This window comes from Amia ocellicauda, chromosome 14 (genome assembly GCF_036373705.1).
Source record: "Amia ocellicauda isolate fAmiCal2 chromosome 14, fAmiCal2.hap1, whole genome shotgun sequence".
In the NCBI taxonomy this organism is placed as follows: domain Eukaryota; kingdom Metazoa; phylum Chordata; class Actinopteri; order Amiiformes; family Amiidae; genus Amia; species Amia ocellicauda.
In genome coordinates this window covers 5,329,357-5,353,911 of record NC_089863.1, presented here as the reverse complement: position 1 = coordinate 5,353,911, position 24,555 = coordinate 5,329,357, and the positions used below count along the sequence as shown (strand labels likewise).

Genomic DNA, 24,555 nt, shown 5'->3' with positions numbered 1-24,555 from the left:
GTAGCTACTCTCCCCTTGACATGAGGTTGCTGTTGTGTCACCTTCTCTTTCGGTGCTGCCTTAATCTTGTTTTGTTCCTCTGAATTTCCACTTGAAGGACATGCTGTGCTAGTGTGTCCAGGTTTATTGCAAATGTAGCATATTTAATGCCCCTGGCTATCTCTCAGTGGTGCACATATCGACCTTGGTGAGGTGTTCACTCCTCTCAGCACGTGCCCACTCAAGTATTTCTTCTTATTGTGCAGCTAATTTATGTATGGCCTCATTTAAACTCTCTAGACATAACATGGGTGGGCATCCCCCTGCAGATGTCACATTTACACCCCCCCTGCTTTGTTCTAACATTATTTCTGAGTAGTCCATCTGCTGGAGCCTCCTCTTCCTCTGACCAAGTGATTGCTCCCTGCATGAGCTCATTAAATGTCAGCATAATCACACAAAATCACAAAAAGTCACAAAAATCCAACATTTTCCTATCCCTCTGTATATAAAGAGCAGAGGACAATTTCTGTGCAGCCGTCTGCTGTTCCATCATGACTTTTGCTAAAGACAGTGCCTCGCGCTGCCCTAGCCTGGCTTGATGTATTGCCCCTGCTTGCTCCAAATATCTCTCTTTCTGTGCACTGTTTTTGCTGCAACTCAGCATCCTGTACTTGTAGCTCCTCCATTTTTACAATTTAGGCAGACCTAACAGCGATATACAACGTGGCAAAACACACTTAGGCCGATTCTGTTCATGACGCCAAATATATGTGAGCACAATTTTATCTCACTACATATGGCGGGGAAAGTTAGAAAACCCAGGCGCTTTTAAAATATCTTCCTGGACTGTATACCTCTAGATCGGCTAGGGATGGTACACAGGAGCTCGGGCCAGTGTACTATTTGTATAGTTAATCACTGGAATGGTTTTGATAATAAGAGCCACAGGATTTTTAAAATGTTTAAATCATCTTCCATCCAATATTTTGATAAATGAATAATAATAATAATATATATATATTTTTTTTTTATGAAAACACGGCAGCGACCTGTACGAATTTTATTTCCTATACTTCAATAAAATGATGTATCTTAATAAACAACTCTGATGAGCGGGCTGCAGGAATCACAGCTCCCTCATCTCAACCCGCTACAAACTGCGAACCTTCTCGAACTTTCCCGTCCTTTCACCTGCACCCACAATTCCCTGCGAATTTAATCTGCAGATACAGTGATTGGACATCATCAATAACACTGATTAGAACATAGATAATTAAGAAAAACATAAACACAACATTTTAAGTAAGGGGATTATTCTAGCCCCTTGCACATAGTTTATCCGGGAATCAACACATTAAACACACGAATTATAATGATTTAAATTATGTGTTGCTGCAAAAATCATCATTTTGAAGCAGAAAGTCTGAGGATCTAGTCATGTGCCTTACTGTAGGCCTACACAGCCACTAGCGCACGACATCCCGACCTTGCCAAAATCTCTATTTTTCTAGACATTCATTATTAACTATACTTATAACCCCCCCTAAGTTATAATAATTTAAATCCCCAGCATTTTCAATTATATACATCCCACCAGGGGCTGCCCCAAATAATACAACAAAAGAATCCAAGAATGAAGAAGTAACTCTGCAGAACAATGTCAGCAACCCCCCACCCCCCGGCTCCAGCTGGACGGATCCATTGCCCCCTTCCTCCCCCGTGGTGTGGTGATGGTACAGCCCGACTCTGGAGGAGAGGAGCTGCGTGGGTTGCTGGTCACACACGGGCTCTGGGGGCGGAGAGCCGCGGGCTGAGCGAACAGAGGGACACATGGACTTCACGATACGGGAAGGCCAGGCCGGGGACTGCACGGACGTGTCCCGCATGATCATGGTGAGCAGGGCAGGCAGAGAGACAGAGGTTCCCGCAGATCTGCGCCACTCCACCAATGGTAACGGTGGCATGCTGCAGATCTGCGAAATCTGCGCAACATAAATCTGTGCAGCTCTGACACTGGGCTTTGACGCATTGTATTGCAATTACATTTAGTACCACCAGCGTGCTGCTTTTAGCAATGTAACGAATTCTAGGCTAAAACAATATTGATTATGGATTGTTGATGAACATTATGTGTGGTATATTTAATTGTGGCATCAAAATACTATGATGCTGACCAGCAATTCAGCAGGGACGACCAATAAAACGTGTGTGTTGTATTTCATTATGGCACGAAAATGTAATGAGCCACATGCTGAAATGCAATACCCCGATATTGTTTTCAACATTTTGTATTTTGGCACAAATCAGACGCACGCCTGTCAGCTCAGCTCAGCAGCAAAACTTTACTGGATAATATGTCTAAATATTATTCTTATAATATTAGTATAATTATTATGGCTAGGTTGTTTCAGTCGCGCAATCCAGTCTTATGTTTTTGTGTTATTTATGCGTGAGATGGCTTTTTTAATATATTGGACGGTTTTTGTGCTTCTACTAAGTAACCTATCCCTGAACCATGTGTTAAATCATAACTGAACCAGTTATAGATTACATCCGATTACGGGTCTAAATGAAAAGACAAAAAACTACTAACTATGCATAGTCGCAAACCAATAGGTCGCTGTAAGTCTTAAACAGCCGACCTCTGGACTAACTCACAATGACAGGTGCTCTTGCTCCTTTTAAACAAGTTATTCAAGTTGGAATTGCATACATTTATTTATATGTGTGCAGCTTTTTAGAGGAAAAGATGGTAATAAAAGCATTTAGACCTATAAGAAGAATACATGTGGGTCTGGCATGCAGAATGTATTAATATGTGAACCTCTTTTACACTTAAATCCAATCGCTAACTGCAGAACTCAGTACAGTGAACGATAAATAACAAAATGCTCTACTAGCCTCCTCCACCATCTCCTTTTTTATTGACAGGAACTGGCTGTTTATGAGAAACTGCCTGAGCAAGTTAAGATATCTCACAAAGGTAAGGAATTTGAACATACGTGGGTTTTCAGGGCCGGGGGGTGGCCTGTGTGGGTCAGAAACCTCAAACTCTGTTACCTGGCTGTGTCAGATTACCTGGATATCGAATAAGTGACATCGTAAATAATGTAAACTGTCCAGGCCCCGTTATGGTAATCCACTAGGAAAGCAGAGTTGGAAAAACAAATTATGTAATTAAATGAAACAGCGTCCTCTGGTCTGTAATGGGGTCTGAGAAGCAGAGCTGGAAAGGCCCTCCAACCCGAATGGCCTGAGTCCTGCTCTGCCTCTATGCTGTCCATAACCCCTCGGCTTCAACTCCCCCAGAGCTGGAGCAGGACGGCTTCTCTGACCACCCGTTCTTCAAGCTCCTGATAGCCGAGGTGTCTGACGAGAACAAGAGCAAAGACGGTAAGAGGCGTCCTTGTCATTCTCTCGGTCTCGCTGTTTTGCATTGTAAAGTCCCCCCTGTACTTGGAGGGCGCTATATGAATTCTGATTGACTGATTGATTGTCCCCATATCTGTGGGCAGGGCACACCAAGGTGGGCTACGCGCTGTACTTCTACAGCTACAGCAGTTGGAAGGGGAAGGCGCTGTACATGGAAGATCTGTACGTCATGCCTGAATTCCGAGGTGAGTGGGGCGTGCTCTTGGCCACGCGTGTCCATTAGAGGGTCCCGCAAAGACCACCAAAGCCAAGATTATTGGACCCTTTTTGTAGACGCTGCAGAACTCTGGTGTTTGCCTGTGGTCGGAACATATACAACTCTTTTACATCCATCACCCCGTAATATATGCAGACATTTCAAAAGTAACTTGTAGGTACAGGTTCAGATATTCCCCGCTATGTTTGATCCACTATGCACGGATTCGTTACGGGGAAAAAACATTTTTAAATCCGTACAATATCAAACATTAGCAAAACTCATGCCTTGCATAGATAGATCACATAGCTGTTTAAGAAATGTGCAGTCTATGTTAGGTAATATGTTAAAATCCACAAAAGTGAGTTAAAAATCAAACAAAGCACATATTCCTTAGCTGCAGTAAGGCTCACCTTGAATAATGTGTTGACGACGGTAGATCCGTTTAGATGCACTATTTTAGTTGTAAAATAAAAGAGAAAATGTTTAAAAGGAACAGTTTTTTATAATATTTAAAAAAGGTAATCATTATTTTAAGCATACTTACTTTTCTCAAAACTAACTAAATTATTAAATAATACATTATTTAATATTTCTGCTTCATCCTATTACAGGAAAGGGCATAGGCAAGGCGCTGCTGAAGAGAGTGGCCCAAGTAAGTGTGTACATCAGTGTCTCTCCTCCCTGGTCCTGGAGGGGGCTGCCCTGCCGGTTTATGTTCAAATCGAGCTTTCGGATACTGCATTGAGCCTTTAGCTTTAAAATATATTTATTGTTTGGGAGATCTTGAGTTCAATGTCAAGCGATATCAGGCCCTCGAATTCTCATACGCTGTGTCAGCGAAGTGGTTTCAAATGAAGCCGAGGATGAGTTCAGTTCTCCATGACGTCATTGAGCTCAATGGCTGCAACAAAGACCAGCGGGGCAGCGGGGCCTCCAGGACCAGGGCTGAGTTGTGTGTGTGTTTGTGTATATATTGTAGATATACATACATCACTCAGGGGCATCAGCAAAAGAAAGAAAGAGTGAACTGCTGACAACTGACTGGGGGGGATTCACAGTGTGGCCCTTACCCTCAGTGTGGGCTGTGTGTGTTTTGTGTCCCCCTGGGGGGCAGGTGGGCCAGGAGGCGGGCTGTGCGCAGCTGGACTTCACGGTGTTGGACTGGAACAAAGCGTCCCGGGACTTCTACCACAGCCAGGGCTGCTGGGACCTCACCACCAGGATGGGCTACCACTGCATGCGCTGCAATGGGGCCGAACTGCGGTGCCTGGCTGGGGGGGAGGGCGAGAACTGAGCCCCCCACCTCTGAGCCGTCTGGGCTCTGTCGCTGACTCCCTCCCTGTCCTCTGTCTCTGCTGTTCTGTTCTGTCCTCTCTCCTCTTTTTATCTTCCCGTCTGTCTCTTAGTCTCTCTGTCCCCCCATCTCTCTTTCATATCCAGGCATAATTTCAGAAACTATAAAACAGAAAGTGATCCCAGTGCTCCCTCACAGCACCCTCTAGGCTAGTCTTTATTCAGGAATAAGTCAGCGACCACTTGGTTTCACTCTGGAACTTCACTGTTCTCGGTGTTGATTTCCGTCGCTGTTATCATTGTTTTGTACAGTTCATTAATGGATCGTTTGTATGCCTTTATCTCCAGTGCAAATTTGAAAGGTCTCATTTACAAAATTGTCATGTATTGTTACATAAGCAAGTGTATTTTATTTATATTCTGTTTATTATTTATGTGTAGATTAATCGCTACAACTCTGCAAGGCAATGTACAAGCTTTACAATTGAGAAAATACTTGTGTGTGTGTGTGTATGATGTGTATTGAGTCTCAGAGATGTAGACTGTGGTAGTGCAAGACATAGTTCAGAACTTCACACTGTACGATATGTGAATATTGAACATGAGTAAATGAATGACTTGTGAGTTTTGTGTCCTTCAAGTGTGATTATTCGCAAGCCCTCAGTTGTGCTTCAGTACAGATCGATCACACTGACATGGGGTGTCCGGCTGAAGTCCTGTGGTGGCTGTAGTGTCTTCTGAGTCTCCAGGACTGGCCTTTTAAACACCTGCTATAGACTGTTACCTCTGTACTGGGGTAGCTACACTGTCTGCCCACAAAATACCTCACAGAAGACAAGAGGCTGTTACAGAGTTATCGGTGTCCAATAGAATAGACCACTGACAATTTACTGTAACACTGCAGCTACTAGTAATAATGATAATTTGATTACAATCACAGATAATTGTATACATTGCCTCCGGTATTGTTGACCTCAGCTGACGTTGTATGGGTTTTTAGTCTGGATTTTATCCTCTGTTTTTGAACTGTGTTTTCAATGGTGCTGTCCTTTTTCCGGGCTCTGTATTAAATCGACATGAGCAATAAAAACTGCGTCAATATCTTATTTTGTTGTATTTTTAAATGTTGCTTGTGTTTGTCTGATTGTAGTGGTTGTTGATTGTCGTTGTTGTGTGGTACGTCGCAGATCAGCCGGGAGCAGCGGTGTTGCCGTCTGCAATTCACCGTGCTGGACTGGAACACACCCTCAATGGAGTTCTACCTCCGGCTCGGGGCCCAGGACCTCTCCGGTACCGAGGGCTGGCGCGTGCTGCGCTTCGAGGGGGATGCCCTAGACACACTGGCAGAGGCAGCGCCCAAGGACTGACCTTCCTTCCTTCCATCCCTCAGTCCCACCTTTTTTTGTTTTAATGTAGCATAACTAATAATCGGCATAATGAAGAAATGAACAATTTGATAAATAAAGCACTTCAAGTAGACAGTTATATCTGTTGTTTGTGATTGTTCATTTTAATCCTGGAGACCCTGCTGTACTAGACTGTGCTGAACAATTTAATACCGGCTGTACAGTGTCCACCACTGCTTTAAAGTGCGTTTTTGTGTTGCCAGCGAGTTGCATACGAGAGTGTACGGTAAAGGGGGCGAGGCCGACACCAAGAGGTACGTCATACTGTACACGTCCACTACAGTGTTGCCAATTGGGTGGGCGTGTCCATCGACGTCACAAATAAACCTATTATCACTGCTGAGCCGCAGCGCACGGGTGACTGGGACCGTACGCTGTACTTTTAATTCAGCCCCTTGTGTTGAATAATGTTCATGAAAATGCATACAGTCATGATTTGAGAGATTTGTATACATGCGCGAAAGCTACGGTACATTGCAACCGAAATATAAACTAGCAACATATCCTCAAATGATAGTACATGCTTTTCCGTTTGTGAGTTTGGCATAGGAAGCTCTCGTTGCGTGTGGATCCAGTGCAACCGTGACTGGACCATCGACTGATTGACATGACGGGTATGTTTCAACAAGATCAAAAGGAAAGTGAATTAATATTTTCACAAGAGTTGTTGGGAATATTTGATTGACTCATTTGTAGTATTGTTGTTGTAAGACTTGTCATGCTACCCCGGCGTGTGCATCACGTTTTCACAATGCAACTCCTCACTCTTTCATCGCCCCCCAGACCCCGCTGTGGTGCAGCAGTTGGTGTCCCAGTGCATGGAGGCCCGGGGTCGCGCCTACTGCCCCTACAGCCGCTTTCCCGTGGGCGCCGCTCTGCTCACCAAACAAGGCGCTATAGTGACAGGTGTGGAAGGGGGTGGGTCGTTAAAATACAGCACGTCTATCAGGCATACATGCAACATGTGTCTTAAGTTTATGTCTGCTAATTAATAATAATAATTACAAAGGAGATATTATTATTATTATTATTATTATTATTATTATTATTATATGAAGAAAGCTTGCAATGCTATTGAAACTGTTGCTGTGCTGTCATTCTTAAAGACAGGTGGAGATTATTTTCACCCCAGTTTCCAGTTGTGCTGACCACTCAGTGCGTGTGCATGTGACCGTGACTGTGCGTGTGTGTGTGTGTGTGTGTGTGTCTTACAGGCTGCAATGTAGAGAACGCTTCCTATGGCTTGAGCATGTGCGCGGAGAGGACAGCGGTCCAGCGGGCGGTTGCAGAGGGATACAGAGAGTTCACAGCCATCGCCGTCACCTGGTAAACACCGCACTTGACACCTGTGCATCTCTTACTACAATTGGGAGTCAAGTGAAACGAAGTGAAGTAAAAGTGTGCTGCCACCAGGAGACGCCACACACAACCATGTAGTGTTGGTCTTTGGGAGCCCCATTGTCTTGTGATGTATGCCTGCGTGTAGTATTGAACACTAGGCTCTCTGTGTCTTGCAGCGACATTGCAGAGAGCTATGTGGGCCCCTGTGGAGCCTGCAGGCAAGTGCTGAGAGAGGTAAGTAGGAGGTAGGAAGACACAGGGCATGAGACTGCCCTGCCATGATGATCTCAGACTCTCTCAGACTCTCTCTGCCCAGGGCGGGGCCAGTGCCGCTCCTGGAGAGCCATACAGTGCCTTCTGGTGTTGTTTTTGTTCTGTCCGGACAGGGCTTAATTATTATTATTATTATTATTATTATTATTATTATTATTATTATTATTATTATTATTATTATTATTTATTGGCAGATGCCCTTATCCATGGCATCTTACAACATATGTGCAATACAAAGTGCAAGAATACAGTTAAGTACAAAGCATCAAACATTACAAATTGAAATTTACATTTAAACAAAGCAATTCAAGATGTAATACATTTTACAACTTCCAATTTATACAGTTAAGTACAGTAAGTGCGGACATACATCCTGGAAAGTGCCGTCCAGATTTAAGGTCACAGTCAAGGGCTATGGGAAAGGGAGCAAGGAGGAAATCAATCAATAATGCAAGAAGCATAATAAAATGCTATGAAGTGCTATCTAACAGGGAATAAAAGGACTAATATTACAAGTACTGTCTGAAAATGTATTAGTGGCAATCACACACACATTCAGAGTCTGCAGTGCTTGAGGGCTCAGAGCAGGCAGTCATGCGTCCATCCAAGAATGGTTATGATTGCCAGGAAGGATATTTGGTCCCAAACAATGCCAGCACTGGCACATCAGCACCCACTAGACACAAAACGAAGCCATGGACACATCACCTGTCAAGACTTACACAAGACATATCAAAATCGATCAATATTGTGAAAAGTGTATTCCTGACAATATCATATATATTTTTAAAATACATAATAATTGGCACAAAATAACTCATTTTCTGATGTAGTGATCTTGAAATGACTGCACAACATGAAGCACCTGCTTTAAATATTATATAGACTTCTAATCCATGACTATCGTGTGTCTCTATGTGTCTCCCTGTGTGTTTCTTTGCATCCCTGTGTGTCTCCACATATGTGCTCAGTTTGGAGAGGACCTGGAGGTCTACCTCACCAAACCCAGCGGCTCCTACATGAAGACCTCTCTGCTGGAGCTGCTGCCCATGAGCTTCTCCCCTGCCCACCTGGCCCAGCCATAGCAACCTGGCCCCCCAGGGCTCCCACACAGAATAAAAAAACAGACACCCCAGCTTGGTCTCCCTTCACTTGGGGGTGCAACACCCTCTGGCAGAGAGTGAAATGGAGAGAGAGAGTGGTGGGAGAAAGCAGAGGAAGAGAGGGAGGGATAGAGAGGAGAGAGGGAGCAGGAACGTAGGGATGGAGGAGGCTGAGGGAGTGAGAACTTACCAGCATTTTCATTCTAGGATGTAAGAACTTATATATTGTTTGCTGTATATCTTGTATATACTTGTGTCAATTGTGAATTAGTTAAATGTATTATGCCTTGAATTGCTCTGTTTAATAGCACTTTGTATTGTGCTTACATTTTGTAAGTCACTCTGAACAAGGGTGTCTGTTAAATAAATAAATAATAACATAGGAACACTACCCCCTACACACCCTCCCTTTAGCACATACCGTGACTGAACTGTATTGAGTCGGCGCTTGTTAGCTCATTCTGCTCATGTTTAGTGCTGTTTTTTTACAGCACTTGTATAATGTTTTGAAATTATTCTTGTGTGAACTGTAAGTCCCCCTGGACATTAATAATAATAATAATAATAATAATAATAATAATAATAATAATAATAATAAACATTGCAGTCTTATGTAATTTCTAACTACTAAGTGAACTGAACGTGGATTTATGTAAATAGCATGTGATGTTAAGGAGGGAACACTATACAGCTCTGGAAACAAATTAAGAGACCACTTAACATTGATTTCTGAACTTGGCGTGGTCTCAGTTTTTTCCAGAGCTGTATATTAGAAAAAGTACAGATGTGCAGAGTTTGCGTCAATTGCGTAATTGTGTTTGTGGGTACGTCATCACTGTCACTGTGAATTGCGGCTGTTATCGCGACAATACGGCGCCTCCCTTGCCTGCTAAACCGGAAGTCGCGGATCACATGACACGGCCATTTCCGCCGCCCGAGCGACACACTTCCGGGGACATGGAGGCGGTCGTGAGCGAGGTGGTGGCTCCCGAGGATCTGCTGGTGAGTTAGCGGGGCTAAAGGCGGGCAACTCCCGCAGAAAATATGCGGCGGCGAGGGGCGAACTGTACGTGGAGCCGGTTGGGGACGGGGGGTCGATCACAGCGGCCATCAGCCAATATGGAGGGTGACTATAAACATGGGTGGCGTGACGTTGTCGTTTTAATTTGAATTGCCGTCTCCTGTCCACAACTCTGGACCTTCACATCCCTCATATATTCTCTAAAATTACATCGATTTTGTAGCCAAATATAAACTCGCCAAAATTCCATACAAAAGAAACGTCATAAAAGTAGCATTTCGTCATGTTTTCACATCCACAACAAAGCTTGCAATGTGTATATGTAATGTGTGTTGTTTATGGGGTCCACGTATTTGTGTTACAGTCTACAATATCGGTAAGAGTCTTAATTATTTATTTAAAAGCGTATTTTAGACACTGAAAGTTACATCGATGGATAGAAAAGGTGACTGAAATGATGTCATTTTATTTTTGGATCCACCATTCACCGAAACCTTAATCAAGTCGGTCATTTCCCCAGGCTGCAGCTCACCCACAGTTGTGACAGGGGCTTTGTTTTGCTCTGTCGGTCAACGGGGGGACATTTTCAGTGTCTGTGGCATTCAAATGTGTGTTAAAGTTATATTGATCAATATAATGTGCAGACTCGGCTCTTCCGGGGTTCTAGTGCAAAGGACAGTTATGACATCAGAAAACGATCGAATTACGTCATTGTGCTTGAACAGTGTAAGTTTATTTTAGAAGTGCTTTAAAAAACTGTAATCTATTTGGGGATTGGAAATTGAATGAGTTATTTGTATGGTCTTATTATTGATATGCTGGGCTGTGTCCACAAGATGGCTCTATTTTCTTCTCCGTTTTTAGAGGTGTGTTGATAAGAGCGCATTCCTGTAGGATGGATAGAAATCACCGTGTTTGATCGTTAAATAAAAATAAATTAAAAAATAGCTGATCCAATCAGAACTATTTCATCTCCACCAAATGTAGGTTCAGTGGTTGTCAACCCCGGTCCTGGAGGAGCCCCTGACCTGCTGTTTTCTGGTCCAATCGAGCTCTCAATTACTTAATTGAATCCTTAATTGAAATAACTCCCTAGATCGGAGCCTTTTAATTATTTTAATTAGTTGGGGGTTTAAGTTAAGTATAATATTGTGGAACAGGTATTATCTTATTAAGGAACCATTTTTTTTTATCAGTCACACAGTTAAACATGATTTTTTCAGTAAAGGTTCTAGGGTGATCGCCCCTGATGAATAGCAAAGACAGGAAGTGCAAGAACAAGTTCCCCCCTCATAATTTGAGTTGTTTTTTCCCCTCTCTCTCAGAAATTCGAGAAGAAATACAACGCCGAGCTGGTCAAAGGCAGCATTTCCAAGGAGACCAAGTTTGAGTACGCCTGGTGCCTGATCCGGAGCAAGTACAGCGCGGACATCACGAAGGGCGTCGGGCTGCTGGAGGGTAAGGCAGGCCTCTGAAACCCCCTCGGCACTGGGCTTTGTTACCCCTGGTCTGATCTACTTTGTGCTCCGGATTGTAGCTCTATACCTCTGCTCTGTCAATGGCTTCCCTTGTCCCTCTGTCCTCCTTGCGGCCGCACCTGTTTTTTGACTCGGCTTGCACATAGCTCTAAAGTAAACGCTGCCATTGCCAAATTCCTGCTCTTACCTGGAACTACCCCCCCCACAAACACACACGCACACTGATCCTAAACACACAGACTGTACCCTCCCCCTACTTGAAATGTCTCAAACTTGTGTATGATGCGTTCAAGGCAGCAGTCGAAGTCCAAATCGCAGTCTCTTTTTTTATTATGTCTTTTACGGTTTAAAATCTGAATATATGCCTTTTAATATTGCCGTGCTGTTGGTTTAATGGCTTTTCCTGCCTGATAGTTTGTGTATGTATTTTAATACTGACATGCTTTCGGTGTCCAACCATGGAAGACGCTATATAAAATAATATTAGTTGTAAATTTAATCTGACCTGGGTAATACACATACAATTGGGCATCATAAGAGGGCGGAGCATAAAGATTTAAGATTGCCAAGTCAGGGAAAGTTAATTTCATGATGAATTTTTACTCATTTTCGTTCTCTTGGGTGTTTGGTGTCCTGTCTCTGGGGAATGGGTGCAGGGAGAGTAAAGGCTTGCACCTGCAATTCAAACCTCCTCTTTCTTCTCAACAGACTTGGTGCAAAAGGGGACCAAGGACGACCAGAGGGACTATCTGTTCTACCTGGCGGTGGCCAACTACAGACTGAAGGTGATTTGGGTCCTATTGATAAAGGAGTTTATTGATGTCCTTGCTTTGTCAGTGTGTGGATTAGCTCGATACGAGGAAGTGTGTGTGTGTGAGAGACGGACAAACGCAGAGACGCCATATGAGGCAACGCAGCCCAAACACTGCGCGTACGATGAAGTGTGGGGTGGGTTAACACTTGGGAAATTCCAGAACTTTTCTTGCCTGTCGGGGGGAGGCAGAGGGAGAGAGAGAAGAGCGGGAGAGAGTGAGCTTTTGTGAACGGGAGACAAGGCTCTGGTATTGTAGTCACGCGCAGTATTGTTTCTTGGCCTTCTGCCCCGCTCGTCCCTTTTAATTCGCTCCTCCCTGGACTGGGGTTTGGAGTGGGGGGCAGCAGCATTGTCTTCTCTTTTTTTTATTTTATTTTTTACTCAATTTAATTCCCTCCCTACCTTCCTCTCCCTCTCTCGCTCCCTCCCTACCTTCCTCTCCCTCTCTCGCTCCCTCCCTACCTTCCTCTCCCTCCCTCTCTCCGGGCCCCAGGAGTACGAGAAGGCTCTGAAGTACATCCGCACGCTGCTGAGGAAGGAGCCGGGCAACACGCAGGCCATCGACCTGGAGAAGCTCATCGACAAGGCAATGAAGAAAGGTGCGCAGCCGCTGCTCAGTCTTTATCGACCGGTCTGTCTTTGGGGGCACAGAACCATCCCCCTGCACCTGGCCTTCTTTCCGAGCTCTTCGGGAACGAGAGGAACTCACGATCTCCATTTGTTCATGCTTTGCAGACGGGCTGGTCGGAATGGCGATCGTCGGCGGGATCGGCCTGGGCGTGGCCGGGCTGGCGGGCCTCATCGGATTGGCTGTGGCCAAGAGCAAGTCCTAATCCGTGGGGGGGGGGATTGCGCCACCCTTCCCTCTACAGGAGACAGAGACCCACCCCCCCACCAGCTGCGGCTCAGCCCAGATCACAGACTTATCAATTAAAACTCAAGACAGGCTCACAATTTGGTTATTGAAAGGGCGCTCAAATTTGCTCTGACCTTTTGTAACATTTGTCTTCTGAATCGAGTGACTTGCTAATCTGGATCCTCCCTTCTGTTAAGAAGTAATGTGTGTGTGTTCACCTCAAGACGGCCGGTGCTCGGCAGCTAGGAAGCAGAGATTGGGCCATACCTTATGATCATTTTGCGCTTTAACATTTAATTTGTTCTGGCAGCCTCCCTTCTACAGCAGATAACAGCCGGCCGGGCTCGCTCTGAGCACGTGCAGGAACCATAGTTTATTTAGCGCGCAAGTGTGTGGTTTTGTTTCGTTCGCTTGTATTCCCGCCCGGGACGCCTCCGCTTTTCCTGAAGTTTGCCGTCCGGGAAGTGTGACTAATGGCTTTTACGTCTGGTTCCTTATTTGGCAGGTTTCTTGGGAAGTGGCTTTGAAGGAGAGAGAAAGTGGGAGCGCATTATGTGGCAGGCAGGTTCTAGACCCTCTAGACCCAGGTTCTAGCGAGACCTCTTGAGGTGGGATGGGTTTTTAAATTTAAAGTAGCGCAGACGCTGACTGTTAAATCTAGAGCTGTTAAAGCTTTGTATTATTATTATTATTATTATTATTATTATTATTATTATTACAGACAGCAATGTGAGCAGCAGAGCAGTGTTAATTGTTTGGGAGGGAAGTGAGAAATGCAAATTAGTACATTGTATTAATTAATAAGTCTGTCTCGTGATTTATTTTTCCCCTTCAAGATTCATTTAATTTTGCAGCTCAATTTCCCCCAAAGGATTCAGCGAGAGCTCTGTGTCTCTGTTGGGCATCGGCGTAGATCAATTCAAGTTTGACCCCATTTTTACCAAGTTTCTCCCCTCTGTCTTGGCCTGTTAAAAGGGCTCCTTTCAATTAGTTTGACATTTTATTCTTGGAAGACGTGGCACTTTATATTTTAAGAAGGGAAGTTGATTTATTTATTGTTGAACCTCTTTCTCAATGTTTGCAGTGAGGGGATCGGTGTGTGTGTGTGTGTGATCTGTAGATATAGAAAGTAGAGACTCACGGCGAGGTGAGCTGTGATAGGCTGTCAGTCAGGGCGGTAGGCCAATCGCCAGCGAGCTTGTTAGGATGTGTGGATTCTCGTGCAGCAGCTGTCCAAAACTTCAGTTGAGCCAATAGAGATCTACGCCGTTTGAGGTTAGAAAAAATGCTAAATAGCAGGTTTATAAACTTTTGTTATAACAATATTGATAAACATAAAGCATTGGGTGAGGGTGTTTATAAAACCATAAATAATCCTAGCTAAATTGCTTTCACAAAAACTGGGCAATTATTACTGCTGGTAGTACTGTATAATAAACCTCTCTTTCTGACTATAAGAGTATAGCATGTTGCCAAATCCATTTAATTTGTATCTGAAGTCTTTTTGTTTGAATGTAAATAAAATTATATTATACTAACACTTCTGATGGAAAATGAATGATCTTTTATTATTCCTGTTTGTTTTTTAGGCAGTATATTTACAGGGTGAGGGTGCGTGTTTACGAGAGTGTGTGTGTGTATGTCAGGGATGCGTGTGTATGAGAGAATGAGCGAGTGTGTGTCAGGGTTGCGTGTTTATGAGAGTGTGATTGTGAGTTTTGTAAGGAAAATGGGAGTAATGTTTTCTACACATATTTGAGGTGTTATGTGACATAAGCGTGGTCCATCAAAATCTGTGTTTATTGAGGTTGGGAATATTCTGCTAATGGCAGAAATGGAAAGTGAAGGTCCGGTGGGATCTTGTCCCACAAGGGTGACACATCCTAGAGGAATCACGGGCTGTGATGGGTGGCCGGGTCTTGGCCTTTCTATCTAGAAGAACTTCCTCCGCTCTCTGATGCTGCGCTGTGGAGAGGCTGTGCTCAGCTGCTCCCCCATGAGGCGTCAAATGCCGGTGTCTCCTTTCCCGTCAAATGCAATTGTTATCATACATATCAGTATCTTGGCATCAGTAAACGTCGGCTCAGGTTCTGTTCTTCTGTGATTATTTTAAATCGATCTAAAGGACAATAAACAAAATCTGCCTATCGGTTATGAGTGTGTGTGACCAGATCCCGCCTCCCTCTCCTATCACACCTGTTATTTCAAATGAGGCCAGACGGGCACCTTGGACTCTCGGGTATCGTATCACCACCTGCAGCATGGAGCTCAGAGTGGGGATGTTTATAGCAGTGGATTATGTTTGCGAATTGATTTTTGTCCGGTTCCCTGACTGCCCGTCATGACTCATTCACAAGTGGGTGAGAGTGCACTGGAAGAGTTGTCATTTAAAAAACAACACACAATTTTCACAGTAAATACATGAAGATCCCTGGAAGTCGTCCAATATTCACATTGTGGGAAGGGTACGCGAATGTAAATCTTGCACCTTTCCGGGAAATTATTACAGATGGCAGCTTAGCGTTGATTGATCTGTTCTTGCTTGATAAGGCCTTCATCGCCAGGCATTCCACCGGTTGATGAGGCAATTTGGCATTCGAAAAATCCCTTTAATCTTATTCTTGGCAAAGCGCTTGGTGTCATAGAGAAGGTGTTCTCGCGGAGCGGGTGTCTGGAATGGACCCAGCTGGGCCGAATATGAAATATTTTGTTAGAGGTCGGCAGCGATTCGAAGCTGATTCTGTTCGGAATGATGCACGGCAAACCGCGACACGTTTCGGCGGACGCGTAAAAGTTGCCTGAAATATCCCCCTTTTGTTTTTGTTGCCTTATTAGAAGGCAGTTCATCATGGATGTTCCTCGAGTGGGAGCCCTGAAATGGCCGCCGTCCTGCCAGAGACCCTGGAGAAGCTCTGAGTCCGGTTCCTGGTTTCGGTGGAGTCGGCCAAACCGAAACTTGGATATGCAAATGCTGGCTGTGGAGCACTATGTACATTGAGGTCTGATTAATGGCCCATCATAAAGTTTTATACCTCTCCAGCACTTTCTCTGGCTTCGACTGGCCTCCTCTCACTTTCTCGCTCACTTTCACTCTCTCTGGCCTTCTTCCCTCTTTCTCTCTCTCTCTCTGGCCATCCCTCTATTTAATTCTCTCTCTCTCTCTCTCTTTGCCTTTCCTCTCTCTCTCCAGCTTTTGTTTTTCTCTCTCCGGACTCTGAAATGTTTTGGTGACAATATCTTGAATACATCCACAGATTTGAAGTTCTCATTGGAAAAAATAAGTAAATGTGGAAAATCTTGAGGAGGGAATCATTCAGTTAATGCAGGAACTGAGAGCTCCTGTTGGAACCAAACCCAGAAGCTACTGTCTCACCCCCCATCAGGACTTAGATCTAACACCCCCTTGGCCTGGATTGACACACTGAACTGATCTACGACCTGACTGGGCCATTCAAATTAGCGTCAGCTGTTAAAACGGGGAAGAACGTTTGGTTAATGATTCACGATGGCAACCGAAAGACTCGACACAGCCAAAAAACCAAACCGAAGATACTCGAGGGACTAACGCTGTGTCTGTAACCCTTAATCGTACGAGGTGAAGCTCCAGATTTGCGACTCAAAGGATATATAATCCTATTTCGAATCAGGAAATGGAATGGATCATTATTTATTTATTTAGTAGCAGACAACCTTATCCAGGGTGACTTTACACAAGAAACATTACAAAGTGCAGCAATACAATCAGTACACATCACAATAAGCAAGACGTCTTAGTGCAATGAGCTAATAAGTGCAGACAATATTGTGAAGTCCCAGATTCGTGCTAAAGGGGGGGGGGGAGGAGAAATCACAGTAAGACAATAGAAGAGTTTAATAAGAAAGTGCTTAGCCGCCCAGGAGATCGGGCTGCTGTATTACATCTGTCTGAACAGATGTGTCTCGAGGAATTGCAGGACTTTGCGCCCTGACCTCAGTGGGAAGCTTTTTCCACCCCAGGGATGAAAAGGAGCGTCTCTGGAGGACGGGGAGCAGAGAGGAGGTGCAGTGAGTGTTTTGGGAGGACTGGAGAGTGTGTGGAGAGATGAAGGTCTGAAGGTGGCTCGGGGCAGCCTGGTCGAGACAATGGTAGGTAGGAGCCAAAGTCTTGACCTGGACGCCAGTCGAGATCGGGCGGAGCGAGCGGAGCGGTGGGGCAGTGAGGGCGAAGCGTGGCAGAGAGCGCCAGACGAGTTCTGGCTGAGCCAGTGCGGGCGGGGAGCAGAGGCGGGCGGGGAGCAGAGGCGGGCGGGCCGGCCTGGAGGGAGCTACGGTAGTCCAGGCGGGAGAGAGCCAGGGTCCGGACAAGCCCGGTTTAGTGTGGATACCGATATCCGTGTTTCTGGAATCCCAGCATCGCAGTTTGGATGACTACACTCTTGGCTCTTGTGAACAAACTGGGAGCATCGTTCTGTGCTTCGTTTGACCCCAGAAAGATGGCGACCGGAAAGGAGAACACCGAACCTCTTAAAAGATGGTCAGGCGGGGGGTACGTTTTGCAGGCTGGGCATATTTTTGCCCCAAATGCCACAGAAATAAACATCTCCCGGGGAATGTCAGAGTCATACCAAAGTTTTTTTAATTTGATTTGATGTTTTTACAACAAATACCTCAAACAACAGTGGGGGGGAAGGGACATTCCAGGGCTGGCCCACTCTGGAGGTTTGTGTTTCTTGTTGTTTTCCTTTGCTGTGGCCGTGGATCAATAACAAGGCAGGGTCTCGGCTAATGTGGGCCGTAATAAAGCAATAAAAATGTGTCTGTAATAAACACCGGGCCATAAATACTTATCGCAGGGCGGACTCTGCTCTCTGGTGCCGGGGAGGACCGTGCTCTGTGCCGATTAAGAGGAAACGGTGGTGCAGCCCATGTGTAACCTTGGGAATCGCCCACCGCTTTGCTGTACTGGGGGGACTGGTCTCCCATTGGCGGACTGCAGCTGACGTTGACCCTGACCTCGGTGGACCTGACAGAGTCCTGTGATTGATCTGTTTCTCTGTAGTTTCGATGGTGGGCACACGCTGTTTTCTCACAGATACACACACCCACACACATGGAGTAACGGAGCAATTAAGCTGGAGCTGTAATAAAAATCACAAGACACTGTGCCCCACCCCCCCCTCAGGACTGGAATCTGATTGAATGATCGAATATGTGACTCTCATTAAGATCTCGTTAGCTCTTTCTCAATAATTAGGTCCCCTTTTGGCAGCTACCTGTCTCATTCTCTCTCTCTCTCTCTCTCTCTCTCTCTCTTTCTCACTGCCCTCTCTTTCTTCCCTCTCTCTGCCCCATCTCTCCCTGCCTTGTCTCTCTTTGCCCCCTTCCTGCCCTATTTCTCTCTCTGCCCTCTCTCACTGTCAGCCGTCTCTCTCTGCCCCCTCAATCTTTTCCCTCTTTCTTCCCTCTCTCTGCCCCCTCTCTCCCTGCCTTGTCCCTCTTTGCCCCCTTCCTGCCCTCTCTCTCTCACTCTGCCCTCTCTTTCTTCCCTCTCTCTCTGTCCCATCTCTCCCTGCCTTGTCTCTCTTTGCCCCCTTCCTGCCCTCTTTCTCTTTCTCTCTCTCTCTTTCTGCCCCCTCAATATCTCTCTACCCTCTCTCTTCCCTCTCTCTCTCTACCACTCTTTCCCTGCCCTCTCGCTCTCTTTTCCCCTTCCCTGCCATCTATCTTTCTCTCTCTGCACTCTCTCACTGTGCCCCTCTCTCTCTTTCCCTGACCTCTGCCCCCTCAATGTGTCTTCTCGCTCTCACTCTCTGCCCTCTCTATCTGCCCCCTCTCTTTTTCTCTCTCTCTCTGTGCCAACCCCCAGCCCCTCTTAATTACAGACACGATGATTCCCAGGTGGCAGCATGTGGCCGCTCACTCAGCCTCCGAGGCACCTGCACCCTCCCACTGGCACATTGGCTGGCATCGCAATGAATAACTGTGCTGCTTCCACAGACCCCCTGCTGCATTCTGGCCCAGCCAACAGGAAATTGCCCTGTGAGTTATTTGATTGATTTCCGTTTTGGGTCCATATAAAATAGAAATATTGGGCAAGAACACGTAATATTTAACAGATGGGCTGCAATCTGAAAATGGCCTGACTGGAAATGGCGAGAGAGAGGGGGCAGTCGGGGTTATCAAGCAAAGAATGGACAGTGATTCATAAACTTCACAATCGATAGTCTCATGCCGGATTTAGGGCCCTATTTACATATTATTTGAAGGCGTTGGTGTTGATATTCTCTCACCCCAGACCCATTGTTCATAAAGCTCCTTGGCAAAGGCCACCCGTGGAAATCCATAACCACACAAACCAAAACCCCAAGTATTCCCAAATAAACATCCGACTAAACAAGCTGAATAAACAGCTGACATCAAGGGAAACAGACATACAGGTACACGTTCACACGAGCAGGCAGCCTTGGCAAAGCCCTCGGCCCTCGTTTACGTGATCGATCGCTGGTCAATTGGTATTTACAGAAACGTAGGTGTTAGAGTTTCGGTGCTTAAGGCGAACAAAGTCCAGGGTGAGTGTTGAGCCAAAAGCCCTGGCAGAGTCTGCTTTTCATTCATGTGAAGGTAGTTGGAAACCGCAATCCATCTTGCCTGTGCTTTCAAAAAAATGCAAAATCATTCATCAAAAACGTCCCGCTCTTTTCACCTGTGCTTGTGAGTGAGGGCGTCTCCGTTATTGATGTCTTGAGTGGCTGTTACTCCACCTCGGACAAGTGGATCGTGGGCGCAGCTGGCAAATCACCTCGATTTGGGTGGGAGTCGCCCGTGGATTCAGCATGTGCCCTGCAAGTAATGTATACGACACAGCATTTAAGGGACAGTTTTGATGATGAATCCATAAACCATCCATTGAATGAATCAATTGCATAGGCATACCTGAGAATAAACATAAATGAGAATATTTTTTCAATTTGGTCTATCTTCAAACTCAAATTTCACTAACTCTCCACTGAACTGGTGAAGCCCAGTCTGGCCTTACACTCTAAGAAGAAGAAGAAGAAGATAGTTCTAATAAGAAACTTTCAGGGTTCCTGGGGTTGAGACTGTGGAGGAAGCCTTCAAGGTCTTATTAGAAGCTTTTACCAAGGTTCCTTGCAAACAATGATCATTAAAGAACCTTAAATATTTTTTAAATCAACCACAATCATGATGAAAATGGGTTCTAAAATTATCCCTTGTGTTTACGATGGACCTCGCAGTTCTTAAATGATCCCTTTAATGAAAATAAACTCATGAAGAACCCAAGGGTTCTAAACAGAACTGCCGAAGAACATCATTTTTTAGAGTGAGTTTCTTCAACTGCAGTGTTTTTTGGCGAACCAGGGTAAGCACAAACTCTAAATACATTGGCATTAAAACTGTGTGTGTGTGTGTGTGTGTGTGTGTATTCATGGAAAGGTACTTTCTGGAAACTACAATCCATCTTTCCCTTGCTTTCAAAAGAATGCAAAATCATTAGTCAAAAACGTCTCCTCTCTTTTCACCGGTGGATGTGCACAGGGCGTCACAAATTAAAGTGTGTGTGTGTGTGTATATATATATATATATATATATATATATGACCAAATAAATGATTATAGGAGAGTTGTGGGACTTAAGGTGGGTTTACACACTGGAATGAACTTCTACGAAATCAGCTAAAAAGTAGTATTACTTATAAGGGTTAAACATTACACAATAAAATATATCGCCAAATATTTCATGGTCTCGTGCAGTCTCCAAAAACAATAATGATGATGATGATGATGATGAGTATTTAATCATAGTTTGAAATGCAGCTGTGTTTCCCGGATATTTACATCGTGTGGGCTCTTAAAATACCGCACTGAGGACAGCGGGTTTGCGAACATTGAACTACTATGACGCATCTCTAAAGCCCCCCCCCCTCTCTCTCTCTCTCTCTCTCTCTCTCTCTCTCTCTCTCTCTCTCTCTCTCTCTCTCTCTCTCTCTCTCTCTCTCTCTCAATACCACCTGTTCAGTTTCTGTCGAGAGTGTGTGAGTGTGTGTGTGCTGGAGTTCATAAGCCAACTGACATCCCATCGCATCAGACCTCCCCTGCGCAGCTTTGCAATATTTGTCCTCTTTTTTTCCACTGAGGTGCGCTTACGGACTTACTGACCTCCCTGTCGAGCAAGAGGGGGACCGACGGAGGACAGGCAGAGAGGACTTGGATAAGTGAATAAACCCCACCACCCCCCGAATAACCATCATCATCCGCAACGTGATGAACTCCGCGGTGGAGGTCGTGGCGTTCCTGCTGGGCTTCCTGGGCTGGGTGATGGTCGGGGTGGCGCTGCCCAACCGCTACTGGAAGGAGTCCACGCTGGACGGCAGCGTCATCACCACCTCCACCATCTACGAGAACCTGTGGATGTCCTGCGCCTGCGACGCCACCGGCATCCACAACTGCCGCGAGTTCCCGTCCATGCTCTCCCTGTCCGGTAACCGCGACCGACGAGCCGGGCTGCAGTTGGAGTAGTAGTGGAGTAGTAGGTGTAGACTCGAATGTCAACTCTTAGAGCAGTCGTCTGGGGGACTAAACATGCTAGGACAGGTAGTGGTGGCAGTAATAGTTGTAGTTGAAGTAGTCGTAGTAGTAGTAGTGGTAGTTGTAGTTGTCTGCGAGTAAACGCGTTGGGGGAAGTATTTGTGGCAGTAGTAGTAGCAGGTGTAGACTTGAATGTCAAGTCATAGTGCAGTCGTCTGGGAATAAAAGTGATAGGAGACATAGTGGTGGCAGTAGTAGTAGTAGAGTAGTAATAGTAGTAGAGGTAGTTGTGTGGGAGTAAACGTGATAGAAGAAGTAGTGGTAGCAGTAGTAGTAGGTGTAGACTGGAATTTCAAGTCATACTGCTGTAGTCTGGGACTAAATGTAATAGTAGAAGTAGTGGTAGCAGTAGTAGTAGTAGACTCGAATCTCAAGTCAATGCAGTAGTCTGGGAGTAAACGTGATAGTAACAGTAGTGTAGAAGTAGTAGGAGGATAGTGGAATTAGTAGTGTGGTAATTGTCTAGAAGCAGACTTGTTAGGAGTGGTGGTGCAGCTGTGGTAATAATAACAGTTCCAGTTGTAGTGGTATAGCAAGGAGGTACTAGGCTGGTAGTAGAAGTAACATAAGTACGCAGTGCTAATGACACAGTCTGCAGTGTGGGGTGTTAACGCCAACACAGGGGCAACACATGGGCAAGACAGGGGCAAATCCTTGTCTGTCCAGGGCGCCTTTTGTACTGACACCAAACGTAAAAATGCATTACCTATAATTATTATAATAATTGTTATTTATTTCTTAGCAGACGCCCTTGTCCAGGAATAGTTTTTTCACCTTTGCATTATTATTATTATGAAAACATGCTTTCTTAGATATCGTTTTATGTCTCAATTGCAAAACATACATACTAGTCCACAAATATTTGTGTCCTGTCATGTTGTGCAGTCGACCAATCAATTACAAGACATCATCCTCTCCCCACAAAATAAGTATGATGTTGCTGGCAAAAAAACGAACGCAGTTGTCGCGGTCGCCACTCCCCTGAACTCATCCAAACCACAGTCACTGCGTTCACACCGAGGAAATCAGCGGTTTATGACCCGCTGGCCGGCTGCCACTGCTTTATTAGACTGTTACCTAGGAGTTACAGCTGCAACTGCAGAACTGGAGCTTTATATGTGTATTATTACACAGCAAAGCCTGGATTGTCACCCTTTGTGCTTTGTCTAGTACATCTAATCACGCGTATCTTGTAATAGATGATCTGTTTTATGACACAGTGGTGTTTTGTGGGCTATATAGTAACAAAAAAACAAAACACAATATATTTTTTCATTGGTCTGTTTGCATTTTCTTCCCGTTGGTCCGTGTTATTGGAAATGTATGGTCTTTTACTGCTGTCCAGTCAAGGCTAGACAGATCCCACGACAGTTTTATTATTGTTTTGCCAAGGCCATTTTAAAGTGTATTTGCTTTAGTAATAATACAGGGAAGGTGAAACGGGATTCAAACAATGGATCATTTATTGAAAGAGAAAGATTAGAAGTCCTGCAACATCAATATCTCCATCATTTGAGATCCCACGTACAGTCGATAACGTAGACCCAAAGGGCAGCTTCACCCCCAAATCCCAATATCTAAACGACCCACTTCAATGTGAGCTATAGACATGCTTCAAGATAGATTAGAACAGTGTCATTAACAATGAGAGATATTCTTTGCTTGGTGCACTTTTCAATAGATTGTCAGCGTTTTAAGAGCATAAAGTCTGGATCACAGCTCATCCTAACTGTGGCACATTTAAAGTAACACCTCTCTCAGCAACGGTCACCTTTACAGCTCAGGATCAACTTCGTGCTTCTCAAAATAACGGAGCCTTGATCTTCCACCGTCAATTTACAGCGTTTAGCATCCAAGCCAGAGTTGAGTCCCTCCCCCCAGGGGTGTGTCTGCTACTTTCAGCTGCTCTCCACTGACGCACAGGCTCGGCACTGGCAGGCTTTAGGGTTAAGGACAAACTCTGAACTGCAGATATCTCAAATATTCAAATAATTGGAGATATCTCTAATTGAACAGGAAGTCAATTTGAGATATCTTGAATTGACTTCCTGTGAAAATGCTGTATATTTGGAATGGACTTCCTGTTCAAATCAAGATATCTCCAATTGAATTTGGGATATCTCCGATTAAATTCAAGATATCTCTCGAATTGTATTTGAGATATCTTGAAATGGAGTAAGTTTGAGATATCTGCAGTTCAATTCTAGATGTCTTCAATTGTATTTCGTGATATCTGAATGACAATTTGGCTTGCCATATGCAGCTGGGCACAAGATAGAGAAAACGCTGAGATACAAAATACGGTAAAGGGAAGCGAACACAATCTACACTTTCCATCCGGTGGTGCAGATTAAGATGGCGTAATTCTGCTAAGGGATTCAAGGAAGAACATAAATACTCAACATCAGTGCCATCCTATAGGGAACAAATATATAGATTTAATCTCTGGTAGACATGTGGCATTCTGATATTGGTCATACGCCACAACATTTGTGCACTTCTCTGTCTGTATATGTCAGTGTCCTATACTGTATGTAATCCCCCCTCTTCCCTGTTGCTCTCCAGGCTATATCCAGGCGTCGCGCGCCCTGATGATCACCGCCGTCGTGATGGGCAGCCTGGGGCTGGTGTGCAGCATGGTGGGCATGCAGTGCACCAAAGTGGGCGGAGACAACTACCTGCTGAAGGGCCGGATCGCCAGCATCGGGGGCATCTTCTTCCTTTTGCAGAGTAGGGGCGGCACACACCTGGTTTTACACAGCTGGTAGCATA

General features: G+C 45.0%; 4 protein-coding genes across 5 annotated transcripts in view; all 4 read left to right on the top strand.

Annotated features, from left to right (window-relative positions):
• The first annotated feature begins 1,743 nt into the window (after positions 1-1,743).
• Positions 1,744-6,391, top strand: LOC136768424 (thialysine N-epsilon-acetyltransferase). Of its 2 annotated transcripts, none has more exons than XM_066722641.1 (6): positions 1,744-1,875; positions 2,914-2,965; positions 3,292-3,375; positions 3,498-3,599; positions 4,225-4,265; positions 6,094-6,391. In XM_066722641.1, the coding sequence occupies exons 1-6, from the start codon at positions 1,813-1,815 to the stop codon at positions 6,271-6,273; spliced, it is 522 nt and encodes a 173-aa protein (XP_066578738.1). In that variant the 5' UTR covers positions 1,744-1,812; the 3' UTR covers positions 6,274-6,391. The 2 variants fall into 2 exon arrangements, with proteins under 2 accessions (XP_066578738.1, XP_066578737.1); XM_066722640.1 differs by lacking the exon at positions 6,094-6,391 and adding an exon at positions 4,728-6,012 and having other exon boundaries at positions 1,745-1,875.
• A 263-nt stretch (positions 6,392-6,654) lies between these two features.
• LOC136768429 (cytidine deaminase) lies at positions 6,655-9,411 on the top strand. The gene is made up of 5 exons (XM_066722648.1): positions 6,655-6,926; positions 7,096-7,218; positions 7,527-7,638; positions 7,830-7,887; positions 8,898-9,411. The coding sequence occupies exons 1-5, from the start codon at positions 6,920-6,922 to the stop codon at positions 9,009-9,011; spliced, it is 414 nt and encodes a 137-aa protein (XP_066578745.1). The 5' UTR covers positions 6,655-6,919; the 3' UTR covers positions 9,012-9,411.
• A 520-nt stretch (positions 9,412-9,931) lies between these two features.
• fis1 (fission, mitochondrial 1) lies at positions 9,932-14,738 on the top strand. Its single transcript, XM_066722642.1, has 5 exons — positions 9,932-10,031; positions 11,376-11,508; positions 12,237-12,313; positions 12,836-12,941; positions 13,078-14,738. Exons 1-5 carry the CDS (start codon positions 9,942-9,944, stop codon positions 13,173-13,175), a joined length of 504 nt encoding a protein of 167 aa, XP_066578739.1. The 5' UTR covers positions 9,932-9,941; the 3' UTR covers positions 13,176-14,738.
• Positions 14,739-21,205: 6,467 nt separating this feature from the next.
• Positions 21,206-24,555, top strand: part of cldn15a (claudin 15a) — a 7,457-nt gene continuing 4,107 nt past the window's right edge. Inside the window, exons 1-2 of the mRNA XM_066722624.1 lie at positions 21,206-21,676; positions 24,349-24,513. Of these exons, the coding sequence (XP_066578721.1) occupies positions 21,460-21,676; positions 24,349-24,513 (382 nt within the window). The 5' untranslated portion in view covers positions 21,206-21,459. The remainder of the gene's footprint in view (positions 21,677-24,348; positions 24,514-24,555) is intronic.

Bases quoted from the DNA above. Each gene is read 5' to 3' on its own strand.
- LOC136768424 (XM_066722641.1), top strand. From the start codon at position 1,813: ATGGACTTCACGATACGGGAAGGCCAGGCCGGGGACTGCACGGACGTG. The intron at 3,376-3,497 runs GTAAGAGGCGTC...ATCTGTGGGCAG, and splicing joins CGAGAACAAGAGCAAAGACG to GGCACACCAAGGTGGGCTAC. The intron at 3,600-4,224 runs GTGAGTGGGGCG...ATCCTATTACAG, and splicing joins CGTCATGCCTGAATTCCGAG to GAAAGGGCATAGGCAAGGCG.
- LOC136768429 (XM_066722648.1), top strand. The intron at 7,639-7,829 runs GTAAACACCGCA...TGTGTCTTGCAG, and splicing joins ACAGCCATCGCCGTCACCTG to CGACATTGCAGAGAGCTATG. The intron at 7,888-8,897 runs GTAAGTAGGAGG...ATATGTGCTCAG, and splicing joins GCAGGCAAGTGCTGAGAGAG to TTTGGAGAGGACCTGGAGGT.
- fis1 (XM_066722642.1), top strand. From the start codon at position 9,942: ATGACACGGCCATTTCCGCCGCCCGAGCGACACACTTCCGGGGACATG. The intron at 11,509-12,236 runs GTAAGGCAGGCC...TCTTCTCAACAG, and splicing joins GGGCGTCGGGCTGCTGGAGG to ACTTGGTGCAAAAGGGGACC. The intron at 12,942-13,077 runs GTGCGCAGCCGC...CATGCTTTGCAG, and splicing joins CGACAAGGCAATGAAGAAAG to ACGGGCTGGTCGGAATGGCG.